The 13715-nt window shown below is 43.2% G+C and overlaps 1 protein-coding gene across 1 annotated transcript in view; it reads left to right on the top strand.

Annotated features, from left to right (window-relative positions):
- The window catches only part of SIAE (sialic acid acetylesterase), a 38024-nt gene that overhangs the window by 16918 nt on the left and 7391 nt on the right, over nt 1–13715 (top strand). Inside the window, exons 4-7 of the mRNA XM_059414607.1 lie at nt 4712–4850; nt 8433–8610; nt 10000–10109; nt 10655–10788. Of these exons, the coding sequence (XP_059270590.1) occupies nt 4712–4850; nt 8433–8610; nt 10000–10109; nt 10655–10788 (561 nt within the window). The remainder of the gene's footprint in view (nt 1–4711; nt 4851–8432; nt 8611–9999; nt 10110–10654; nt 10789–13715) is intronic.

Here is a 13715-nt window from a genome sequence, read left to right on the forward strand (position 1 = left end):
ATCGAATCGGGCTCTCTGCTCAGCAGGGAGCCTGCTTCCCCCTCTCTCGCTGCCTGCCTCTCTGCCTACTGGTGATCTCTGTCGGTCAAATAAATAAATAAAATCTTTTTTAAAAAAGAAAGTAAGGGAGACTGTTGTGGTTTCATTTCAATTGGAATCAGGGCTGAATAGTGTATTAGCAAGTTCATAGATATATTGAAACTAATCCGCTTAAAGTATTGCTGAAAGAGGAGTAAAGATTTTTCTGTGCAGTATCAGAACTTAAGAGAAATTACTCTGACTTAAGTTCTTTGACACATTTGAAACTGGGATTGATTTTCTTTGCTTATCTGTATGTTCTTATTTTTCTATAATGAGCATGAAATAACTAATTTTTAAAAGAAAGCTGTAAGAACGGAAATTGATACTGACTTAACTAATCTCTTAAATATTTATCGAATGCACTATTTACAACGAAGAGTCATATTATATACACAGGAATCTTAGGAATAAATTCTTTAATTTGCATCATGGGTTGGCACAGATATGTTCTGCGTACTTTGATTTATTTCCTTTAATCGGCTAAGAACTTGAAAACCTTATTGTCTTCCCAGGTCTTCCTAAAACTTAATTTCTTCTCAAGTTGATTTTTATTTTCCTGCCTTTCTCTCATTACCTACTTCTCCATTTTTGAGAAATACTTAAATTTGAGATTTAAAAATCTCTATGATGACACTGTGATCTCAGTTCATTTATCTTAAAAGAAAATTATAAAATTGGGTCCTTTCACATACTTTGATTTCTTGTTTTACTTCTGTTTCTTCTACCCATGATTGCTTTATTTTCTTTTTCATTTGTTAACCAATCACTAAATAGTGCTACTAAAAAGGTTCTACTCTGGACATATCTACTTCATTTTTTATTAGTTTTGTAATTCAGAATCTAAATTCTTGCATTTATGTCTTCATAACTGATATCTTATTTACTCTTGCTTCCTGCCCTGCTTAAATATATGGATACCTTTGAGTTTAAATGTTTATTAAGGTGAATTTTAACGGGGCTCCCTTTCAGCACTAGTGAGTGGAAGCAAAATTGAAGTTTTATATCTTAAGAGAAAGCATGGTTTTGTATAGAACCGGGATTGCTGCTAACTCCCTAAGGAAAACAGTACTTTCCTTAATGTTTTAATTGTAGTTCCCTGTTTGCACAGAAAGTCATGGACCAGATGTATTTGTATCTATACAGTCAGGTTCCCAATAGCAGTCTATGCCAGGGGATCTCATCCCATTTTCTGTCAAGCTGAATGAGATTTTGATATTGTTAAGAGTGAACACATTCTCTCTGCCTAGAATTTACTCTTATGCATCTTCTGCATTAGACCAAGGCTACAAGCTCTGGCATATAAGAAGACAGAAAAAAGATTCCCTCTGACACAGCCAAGAGTTAATTTTTAAAAATTTTTTTTGTTTTAAATCATACGCTTAGTTTGCAAGACAGCATTTTAGGTGCTGACAGTATCCAAACCAAATTCTCCAGTTTCTTAACACTGTGTAAAACTTTATTTTTTTGATCAAAAGAGTGCTTTATATGACTCCTTCTTTATCCCTTTTCCTCCTTTTCGTTTAAAGACTACCGACACGAACACACACACACACACACACGTACACATACACATACACACATGTACACACAGTGTCTATCTCTTCTTTTTGCTCCCCTCCACGTGACTTTTCTGAGGAGGTAAGATTTCTACTATAACCTACCACTCTTCACATTCAAATGAAGGCAATGGCAGATTGTATGCCCATCTTGTTGTTAGGGTAAAGTAGAATTTTAAGATTGAGTGTTATTTATAACACTGAGTGAGATGTGTATAAATGGAGAAGAGTCTAAATGTTCATCTGTCGCCTCCTAAGTCAGGGTAGGTCTTAAGACTTGGATATTTCTAGTTAGGCTCAGAAGAAGATGGCCACTGTTAGACAGGAAACCCAGTTTTCAATATCCTGACATTCCTACCTTACACGTGGAGAAGTCAAAATCCAGAAGAAAAGGATTGGTACCATATTACAATGAAAGATTCATGGGAATGATGACGGCTGGCTTATTTATAGTAATTCCCTCAACTTTAAACCTGCTCTATGATACTGTGGTAGAAGGGACTATAACTTACAGAATCCAAAGCTTTTTTAAGTAAAGTTCACCCTTGTCCCCTGTGTGCACGCACACACACACACACACACACACACACACACACAACACACACATATTCTTACACATGTGCCTTGCTTCCTCATGCAGACCCCATGCCAAGATTCTCTGAGGAAATAGATTCTTGACGTTTCTTCATTAATTCAAGAATGTGGCATAAAGGTTACAAAATGAACACCGGGGAGCAGCTGCTTTGATGGTGAACTGCAGGTCCCTTGAGAGCCAATGGTTTTCCCTCTCAGCCGAGGCAGCCTTAATGACTTCAAATACCTTGGTATTCATTTACATCCTCATTTAAATACTTGGTAGAAAAATAATTACACTGAGGTGTTTGATGAGATGAGATTTGATCTCAGCAGATGGAGGAAGGCTTCCCCTTTCATCAGCAGGGAAACCAAGTGTCATTTAAATGAAAATCTTCCTGAAATCTCTTTATTCCTAAATTTGCTGCCAATATCCCTGAGGAAATGCTTCCTTCAAGAAGGCTTGGTGATATTGGGAAAGGGTACCAATTTCAGAAGTAATTGCCATCAGGTAGAGCAAGAATTTCCCCCACCCCCCTGACCCCCATTTTTAACACTTGCTGTGGCTTTCAAGTTTTGGCTTGAGATAGGACACCAATGTGAGTTTGAAAATGGAAGTTTTCCCCAGCCGGGGGTTGGGGACCAGTACCATGTGCTTCGTAATGTGGAGGGTGCCAGCCGCCCAACTCTGGTGGCCTTGTGCTGCTCTGCAGGGCTCTCAGCGGTCTACACGACAAGTAGCTGGTTCGCCCATACCACCTCCCCGCGTTGGCATCTCCCTGTGAGGAGGCACTTGAGTTCCCAGTGCGGAAGCTGGTGTGGGTGGAGGGAAGGGAGGCAGTTTCGTCCCCTGTTCCCATGGCAGCGACGTATGATCCTCCGCGCTGAGAGCGGAGCTGATTTCAAGGGAGGTGACTTTTTACAGGTACTTGCCGCTGAAAAATACTTTTCCTGCCAGAATAGACTGAGAGCACTTGAGCCTGTTTTCACTCTTTACTGTTTACTTTACAGTACGCTTGCCAGGCAGGACTCGGAACAAACAGGGCTGGATTTCCTATGGAATTTTCCCGCCACCATCTGTCATCTCTGTCCTGCTAGCGACGACCACCAGTCACTCTGTCCGGCTAGAGCGGCTGTCACCCAGTGGGCATTTCAGGCTGTGGCTCCCTGGGAGACCCCGAGAGACACTTCACTTGCAGCTGGCCCTCTTATTGGCCACAGCAGGCTCCGTAGCAAGTCAAAAGGCAGTTCAGGGGGCAGCCTATTTCAATGAAGTGCCCTGTGGGGGCACACTGGCTGCTCGGCGGCAGTTTCTCTCACGCTGTGGGCTGGAGGGCCAGCTGTATTCTCCGTGGTGGGTGGGAGGGAGAGGGAGCCAGCTGCACACTCTGTGGCCAGCGGCCAATGGAAAGTCTCCCAGCCTCCTGTGCCTCTCGCTGTGGCGGTCCTGTCAGCTGGAGCTCTTGTTCCCGGAGGCCAACAACGAGGCCAATGATAACTGGGCTTCCTGATGCTCCTTTTAGCCCTTTGTTTTGGTAAAACCAGACTAGTCTAGGGGGATAGTTTCTTGCCAGAGAGAAGGCAAGAAAAAAAACCCCACATAGATTACAAACCAAAACAATATATTTATAATATGTTCTTTGTAAATTAAATTTTAAAAACCTAACTAGAAAATCAGGATGGAAGGAAATAGCACTTTTGTGGAAGCTCACAGAGGAATGACTAACAAAGAAGCTCCTCTGTAGAGCGTGTTCTCATCCAGAAAATCTCCAAGCCATTCTCGTCATACTCTTGGCAACTGGGAAGGTTTCATAAAGGGATTTGGGGAAAAGTGATGTCTTTGGATGGACACTTTTCTTTGTCTGGTTCCTTGGGACTACGCTTCACATTCGCACCAAACACCACCTTTCTCAAACTGCTCTGCCTCCTCCCGTGCTTTTCTTGGGTGATTTGCCATGATGAGATGAGAATATAAGCATTTGAAACGTTTCAGTGTGTTTCCGTACTTTTACAGTCATTTCTCAGGTGTGTTCCTTTGAAAACACTTCTTTTAGGTGCTGTGGATTATGAACTCTACCTCCTCCTGGTCTTTTGGGCTCCATTTTGAAAAGCATTTGATGCTATGGTTTTATGGTATGAGATACCTTTTCTGAATAGAAGTATTTTATTCTTATTGTATATTTTTATATTATATGGTGTAATTGATAGTTGACCTTCTTCAGCCTAAATCTCATCTAATTCAGCCTTGCTCGCTGAGATCTCAAATTTCACTGTGTTCCTCTTTTCTTTGGGGACATGATTCATCATGGTCTCTGTTCATCAAGGTGGCTCAAAGTGACTCAGACTAGCTCATCACTGGTTTTGGTGACTTATTTGATCAGTCTTGGTATATGAAGGCTTAGAAGGAGCTCTGAGGGTTGGCAGTGTTTACTTAGAGGTAGTAGGATAGTTGATCACCCAGTAGGTAGGTGTAAGAAATGACATTCCTGTTTCTTTTCTAGATATTCAATGCCACAAGAGAACTGGCCAACACTGTGGCCTATCAGTCTGTCCGCATCTTCTCCGTGTCACTTATTCAGGCAGAGCAGGAGCTGGAGGACCTTGCTCAGGTTGACCTGCAGTGGGCTAAGCCCTCCTCAGGTAAGGGATGCTGGAACATGTGCCAGCGCCTACATAATGGGTCCGTGCCCTAGGTGGAATCTGTAATCCTGGGTTCGCTTCTGATCTATTTATTGTGATTCAACCATCCCTTTACTCATTTCTGTTGACTTTCCACCCAATTTCTGATGGTAGCCATTTCATGTTTCCTCACAAGATTCCACCAGTGACTCTCCCTCCTTGCTCTGAGCAGATGACGCTTCCTTGAGCTTCGCTGAACACACTGAGGCCCTTCAGCATGAGCTCTGTGAGCATCTCTCCCCACTGCCTCAATGTTCTTCTCCTTTTTTCTCCCTTCCTTTGTTTCTGTGTCTGAACACAATGGGCTGGTGTCCCTTTAGGGTTGCCTCTGATGCAGGCACTCACCTCCTCCATAGCCTTCTTTTACCCTTCGAGCTCTGGTCTTCCATGCCCTTGTCCATTTAGCACAGAATCCTTATTTCCTGCCTGTTCTGTATCAGGCTTTGTGCTGGGCCTCAAGGATACAGCAGTGAGCAGGGCAGAAACAGGCCCTGCTCTCAGATTTAGCCTTTCTTTTATTCTGACAAAACAAAGGAAAACTGAACATCATAAACATCCTTCTCATGATGCCTCACCTCTCTCCTTTGCTTTGTTAAGCTTTTCTAGAACATTTTTTGTTCTCATTCTTTTGACTACCTTTCCTTGTGTTCATTCTTTGTAATTTGGCTTCTGCTTCCACCTCAACAATGGGCTCACCTCAAGGCTAGCACTGTTCTTCCAGTTATGCTCTCTGGACACCCTAGCATTTGACACTGCTGACCACTGCTTTTAGAAACTCCACATTCTAGGGGCGCCTGGGTGGCTCAGTTGACTGAACATCTGACTCTTGATTTTGGCTCCCGTCACGATCTCAGTATCCTGGGATGGAGTCCTGTGTTGTCCTCTGTGCTCACTGGGAGTCTGCGTGGGATTCTCTTTCTCACTCTTACCCTCCCCACCAAACAAACAAATAAATAAATAATAAATTAAAAAAAATAAATAAATTAAAAAAAAGAAACTGCACATTCTTCACTTGCATGATGTCTCCTCCTCTTCCTAGTTTCCCCCTCTGACGTCTCCCTCTCTCTCTCTCTTTCTTCCATCCCTTCCTCCAAATGTCCCTTGTGCTTTTTCTCATCTCTTTTCTTTTTTGTCTGTACCTGCTTTACTTTGGTAACCTCTGCTCCCACATGTTCTTCTTTTTTTAAATTCAATTAATTAACATATAGAGGATTGTTAGTTTTAGAAGTAGAGTTCAGTGATTCATCAGTTGCATAGAACACCCAGTGCTCCTGACATCACGTGTCCTCCTGAATGTCCATCATCCAGTAACCTCATCCCTCATCCCTCCCCCCAGCAACCCTCAGTTTGTTTCCTGTGATTCAGACTCTCTTAAGAATTGTCTCACTCTCTGATTTCATCCTGTTTCACTTTTCCCTCCCTTCCCCTAGGCTTCTCTGTTTCTTAAATTCCACGTATGAATGAGAACATATGATAATTGTCTTTCTCTGATTGACTTATTTTGCTTAGCGTAATACCCTCTAGTTCCAACCACATCGTTGCAAATGGCAAGATTTTGGTTTTTTGATGGCTGAGTAATATTCCATTGTATATAGATACCACATTTTCTTTACCCATTCATTGGTTATTGGGCATCTGGGCTCTTTCCATAGTTTGGCTATCATGGACATTGCTGCTATAAACGTTGGGGTGCAGGTGCCACTTCAGATCACTACATTTGTTCTTTGGGGTAAATACCCAGTAGTGCAATTGCTGGGTCATAGGGTAGCTCTATTTTCAACTTTTTGAGGAACCTCCATACTGTTTTCCACAGTGGCTGCACCAGTTTGCATTCCCACCAACGATGTAAAAGGATTCCCCTTTCTCCGCATCCTTACCAACATCTTTCGTTTCCTGCGTGCTCCCACATTTTCAAGTGTTAATTCATTCAACAAATATTCGAGAGCCTGCTGTGTGCTAAGCACTGTTCTAAGTGCTTCGGGGATAGCAGCGAATTAGACAGGCAAGAACACCTGATCTCATGGAGCTTCCGTTCTAGTGCGGGGGAATACAGGAAATGAATAATAAAGTCAGTACATTATATACCAGCCAGTATCACACCATCTAAATTCTCCCTATGAGAACTCAGGAGCTGAATTGATTTGGGTTAATTTTTGGATAAATCTTTTGGTCTATGAACTTTCCCTGCGTGTTATCCAAAGCTCAGGAATCAGTTAGATCTGGGTAATGCATTTTACTTTGCTACCAGCTCCCTTTCACTCCAAACTTGGAGACCGAATACATTTGGGTATCAAGGGGTAGGGTAGATGGTGAGCAAACTAACGAGACAAAAATACATAAATGAAATACATCAGGGAAAGGAGTGCATGTAGGACTGTTGGGGCTGGGCTGGGGTTTTGGTTTCCAGTGGAGAGTGGCCATGGAGGTCCCAACTGAGAAAGGCGAGGCAGTGCAGATATTGGGGAAGAGCATAGTAGGTCAAGTCGCTCTCATATTCCAAATTTCCGCCACCTCTCCTTCTGTTGTTACATCTCTCTGACTACAGCTGGGAAGAACTCATGATTAGATGGGAGCCACCTAGGTAAGACAGGGCAATCTCCCCATCTCAAGGTCCTCAACCCCTGTCACATCTACAAAGCCCCACAGCCACGTAAGGTAACATAGCCACAGACTGCAGGCATTGGGCTGTGGACATCTTTGGAGGCTGTTCTGCCTTCCAACCAGTCTTATTCCCAAGCATTTCAAGTGGCTTTCTGGCATTCTGCTTTCTTTCCTCCAAGATGTGATTCCCCTGCCATCTAATCTTTCACTATTCCCCTTCTGTGCTCTAGGCTCTAGTCACATCCGTTCAACAGTTTTCCTACTCCACGTGCTTTTTGGCACATTGTTTCCTCTGTCTAGAACGCCAGCTCCGCATCCCCCCCTTTCTCCTCCTCTTTCCTTTTCCTTCTCCCGCCCATCAGAGGGTCCACCTTTATACCCACAGCCACCGGACACCAGCCAATGGACATTTACTGACCCCCCCGCCCCCCGTCAGGTAGTAGACACTGGGGATGCAGAAGGGAAGAAGATAAGGTTCCTGTTTTTGACTAGCTAATAGTTTTTTGGGGGGGGGGTCAGGGAAACACTATGCAGAGAATATTATGGAAGCCTAGGGGAGGGGTCAGTCTTATAGGCTTTTTGTGATCTGCCTTCCATTTGCTATTCTTCATCTTGCTGTTGAAACCCCTTACCACTTGTTTGTATTTCTTGAGGCACTCAACTGTATCTTGCCATGTATTTTGTGCAGCTGAATGTTTGACTTACTGTGTAAGTCTTTATTTACTTTATTTACTTTATGTACTCTTTATTTACTGTATCCCAGCCAGTAGAAGGGCCTTTGGCACTCAGTCAATTTTATTTCATTCGAAATTGATTTGAATTCCCAGGATTACACTGGCAATGTTTGGAGTGTGGGTGTTCTGCAGTGCCAAGCCGGTGACCTACAGGCAGCAGTAGAACTACTGCATTTCTGACTTCTTTTCTTGAACTTTTCCTCAACAGAGAACTTAGGCCATGGGATTTTCACGTACATGTCAGCAGTGTGCTGGCTCTTCGGGCGCCACCTGTATGATGTCCTGCAGTACCCCATCGGGCTGATGTCCTCCTCGTGGGGTGGGACACCCATCGAAGCGTGGTCTTCTGGAAGGCCACTGAGAGCCTGTGGTGTTCCAGCACGAGGGTAAGAACGTATCCTGAAGTACGGGAGAAAGATCCAGGAAATTTTATAAGAAAGAAGGACAATAGTTTTCTCGGGAGAATCAAGGATTTGCTGAATGTCCAAATAGGTATTGAATGTACGTAACTTATTCCACAAACACGTCAGGTGTTTTTCTCACTGTGCTTGGCACCAGCCTCATTTGAGGATATGTCAGGAAGCCATTACGATCCTTTTCCTTAATAGCTAATACTTACTGAAAGCTTTCTCTATGTCGCATACTGTTGTAATCACTTTCTATGCATTAACTCGCTTAGTACTCCCGACAGCCTCTAGAAGTGTAGATACTATTAACCTAAATCATATGTGAATAAAGCTGCCGAGTCTCAGGTTTAGTAACTTGCTTATGGGTACAACTGGCAAGGGGCAAAGTCTGGCTTCAGTGTCTGTGCTCTCAGCCACCGTGCTGTATTGCCCATGAGAACAAAGAGTCTAATAGGAAAAGCAAATATACACGTGATCAAAGAAATCTATTTGATTATGAAATACTTATGATGAAAGCACCATCAGGAAAAGCAGGATCCAGAAGAAGACCTGGAGTTGAGGAGAAAGGAGTAGTTAATAAAATCCCGACACTGATATTAACACAGAGATTTACAGGATGTGAACTGCTTTCTCAGACATCATTTCATTCATTCTGGGAAGGCCCCTGGGGAGAGGATGGACTTGAGCTCTTGGTGTAGCTCAGGTAAAGACACCCCTGTGGGGGAGGGAGGACAGTCAGCTTTGGAACTGAGAGAATGGGAGGGATCTCAAGCCAGGCTTCCCAGATCCCTGGGGACAGGAAGGGACTCTACTGACAGTGTGGGGAAGTGGGCATTATTCTCATATACAGCTGCCATGAGTATAAACTCATCTATGTATTTTACAGAGAAATTTAAGAATGTGTTCAAAGCCTTGAAAAAATATGCCCTTTGACCCAGGAATTTCACTTCTGGGAATTTATCTTAAGGACATAATTAAGCATCTATGCAGTAATTTTAGCTATAAGGAATGTAAGAAGAAAAATTAATCCAAGTGTCCATCCACTGAATGCTGGTTAGATAAAATGTCTGCATGAGACACTCATAATAAAAAACTTCTCTTCTCTGGTCTTAGTGACCTTATCTGGAAACTGGAATGGTCCCCTCTGGACTCACAAAAAGCTGACTGATACACTTATCCCAGGGAGAACCTGGATAGATAAGAAAGTTGGAGGCTGTTCACATGGGAAACAGAGTGGTTCAGTCTGATTCTGTGTGGTTTCATGAGAGTTTCACCCCAAGTGAAAGCTGGATAGACAACAAGTTTCAGGATCATCATGTGATCGGTCACTAGTGCTCTCGTGACACTTGTGGATCTTATCAATTGCAGGTTCACTCAGTCTGATTATGTGACGGGTCCCAGTAAGCACTCTGTTCTCTGGAATGCCATGATCCACCCACTGCATAACATGACTCTGAAAGGGGTGATATGGTACCAGGGTGAGTGCTCATTCTGCTGTCTCTCCATTGTATCAGTTAGCTTCTGCTGCATAACAAAGCACCCCAGCACTGAGTGACTTAGACAATAATAATTTTATTTGGCTCACCATTCACTGGGTTATTTGGGTAATTTTCCCGTACAGACTGCTTTGGTTAATTTCTGTTGGGATGTCTGATGTTGGCCACCTGGCAGGTGTCTGATGGCTGGGTGACCTAGGATGGCTTCTCCTTCCTGTCTGTCTTTTGAGACAAACGGCCACATGGTCTCAAGTGGCCTCTCAGCCTTGAGCAAATTAGTTTAGACTTCTTTATCATTGACATTGCAGTGTCAGGGTTCCCCATGCATCAAGAGAGAGAGAAACCCAAAGCTGAAATACTTTTCAAGCCTCTGCTTGCAGCCTGTTTGCTAAGGCCCCCTTGGCCAGTCCAGAAGGACTGCAGGAAGGCCCACTCCCTAAGGGCATGGATAGAGGTTGGGGAGCAATTCATGGCCATGTCTGCACTCATCCCAAGCACTCACCTCTCACAATCTGGACTGTTTTTAGGGGAGTCCAACGTGGATTTTAACAGGGACCTGTACAATTGTACATTCCCTGCGCTCATTGAAGACTGGCGCCAGACCTTCCACTGGGGGTCCCAGGGGCAGACAGAGCGTTTCTTCCCATTTGGATTTGTCCAGGTATGTGTTGAGGGAAGAAAGGTTTGGGCATCAGTGTGGGGGTGTGCTGTGGAGGTCTCTTTCCTGGGATCCATATTCCTTTTTTTGCCCTCATTGTCTGGTTAAGAAATGAGTGTAAGACTTAATTCATTTCAGTTCACAGATGGGCAAGTGCATCTGCAACATAAGGTTAATAAGTGACTAATACTTATTAAAAAAGGTATATATGTGCATTAAAGCTATTTAAAAGTAAGCAACAAAGAAGCTGAAACATTTTTTGGTCACTGAACCTCTACTTTATTTATTTTATTTTATTTTTATCTTTTTTTCATTATTATGTTCAATTAACCAACATATAGAACATTCTTTCTTTTTTTTTTTTTTAAAGATTTTATTTATTTATTTGACAGACAGAGATCACAAGCAGGCAGAGAGAGAGAGAGAGAGAGAGAGAGAGAGAGGGGGAAGCAGTTTCCCCGCTGAGCAAAGAGCCCAATGCAGGGCTCGATCCCAGGACCCTGGGATCATGACCTGAGCTGAAGGCAGAGGCTTAACCCACTGAGGCCCCCAGGTGCCCCTCAATTAACCAACATATAGTACATCATTAGTTTTTGATGTAGTGTTCAGTGGTTCATCAGTTGCATATACATTTCTAATTCCCCAATCCTGACATCGGCAGACCTCTTCTGCTCATGTGTTTTTGCAGTGAGATCCACACCATAACATTGTACCATAGCTTGCTTCTGCCTTAATGTTATATTGTGAGCAGTTTTTCATGCCAGTTAATATTAATCTTAAGCACAACTTATAATAATTGCTGAGTACTTTGAAATACAGCTGTATTCTAATTTATTTAACTAGTTCTCAATAAATGGGCCCTTAGGTTGCTTTAAACACCTTGCTTTTAAAAGCAGCAGCATGCTTATTTTCCTTGTGGCTAAATCATTGCATATGTACTTAATTCTTTCCGTAAGATAAATTCCCAGAAATGAAATTGCTAGGTCAAGTTGAACGTTTTTTAAGGCGTTGAACATGTCCTCAAGTTTCTTTGTAGAAGTGTATAAATTTGGATTAATTGTATATTCTCAGCAGGTATGTGTGAGAATGTCCACTTCCCCACAGCCTCCCTAACCAGTGCTGCCCCTTCCCCACCAACAGTGACGTTTTGCTCTCTCACTGCCCGCCCACTGCTCGTGCTCTTTGCTTGGAGCAACCTTCCTCTCCCACACTTTCCTAGCCAACTTCATGCCTCAGACCTCAGCCTGGGTATCAGGTTAGGAAGCTTTCTGGGAGTTTTTAGCATGGGGTACTTAGCACCCTCTCCTTCCCCATGTTACTTTCATGTCAGTTGTACACATGACCTCTTTTTCCTGGATCACATTTGTGTCCCAGTACCTTACTGGTTGGCAGTCATTAAATACGGCCTAACACATGAATGGAAAAAGATGTCAAGAGAAATCATACTTTTAATTAGTGGCAACTAGTTGGAAAGATTCTGCTCTCCTCTTGCTGAAAAGGAAGAAATATATTTAACCAAGTTCATAATGGTGTTACCCTACCTGTTCGTTTGGCCCCTCCAAGACATAGACATCTTAGCAGGGTGGTCATTCTGACTTGCCTGGAATATAGGAAATAAAACAAGTAAGGTGTTGGAAAAGCGGGGCCCAACTCACAGTGTGATAATGGAATAGGCTTTAATATTTGAATGAGACGCACGTGCGTCCAGCTGTCTGGCTCTGCACGGCCCCCAGATCCCTCGCGCTCGCCGTCCTCACATCTCCCCCACCCTGTCCTATTTCACCATACCTTTTTTTGGATAAAGATTTTTATAGACCTTCTTTCCACTTATAATTACTTTACAACCGTGTTCTTTCTCCTTTCTCACATTTGTTTTGACTTCAAAACAAGATGATTCTACTCATTATTATCAAAATAGCAAGCCCTGTCATCAGCTCTGTTTCTGTTGGTGGAAACTCCATTTGGACTTTTGTGGTTCTTTTTTTGTCTTTGCTGTGTAGATGGTGATTTGAATGTGACTTCAGCCAATACCAGCCATGTGTCGTATGCTTATTATATGCCATGAACTGTGTAAGGTGCTAGAAATAGCACGTGAATCAGAGAGACCTGGTCCTTGCACTCAGGCCTTTCTGTTTCGTGAGACTAAGTCCCTTAGTCTCCCGGCTTTAGCGATCCTCATCAACAAAAATCTGTTGGTTGCTTGTGGAAAGCTGAGAATGCAAACGTATACCTTCAAGGAGACATATCAAACATGACAAAATAGTGGTTCAGCACGTGGCTGTGGAGCTAGTCTGCCTGGATTCAAATCCAGCTCTGACTCCAGCCATGTGATTTTTAAAAATATATTTAACTTATTTGACAGAGAGCAGAAGCTGGGGAGCAGGGGAGGGAGAAGCGGGCTCCCTGCTGACCAGGGAGTCCTGTGTGGGGCTCCAGGACCGTGGGATCATGACCTGAGTTGAAGGCAGAGGCTTAACCCACTGAGCTACCCAGACACCCCTAAAACATTATTTTTATTATTATCTTTATTATTTTAGATATTATGTGAGTTAATCCATATAAAATCTGGCCCATGCCAGGTAATGTTAGTCTTAATTATTATCAATGTTAGAAGTCAGAACATGTGGAGGGACAGTTGGTCTGCGAGGAAAGATGAGTTTATAGCGGTGTTGAGTTTGAAATGATGGTGGCAATAGCTAGAGAGACGTTAGAGACGGAGGACTGGAGCTCAGTGGAGTTAGATACGTGTGTGCGAGAGGTAGTAGGAAGTTGATCTGGAGCGTGGGAGGAAAGGAAGACTAGGAGGCTAGGAAGTCCGTGGGAGTATGCTTTTGTACCAAGGGTCTGGAGGAACGGTGGAGTGGACTGCAGAATGCAGTATGCTGTTGTAAAGTGCCCTGAGTGTGGCCACTTCATTATTCTGTGGCCAA

The sequence above is a fragment of the Mustela nigripes genome, chromosome 1 (genome assembly GCF_022355385.1).
Source record: "Mustela nigripes isolate SB6536 chromosome 1, MUSNIG.SB6536, whole genome shotgun sequence".
In the NCBI taxonomy this organism is placed as follows: Eukaryota; Metazoa; Chordata; class Mammalia; order Carnivora; family Mustelidae; genus Mustela; species Mustela nigripes.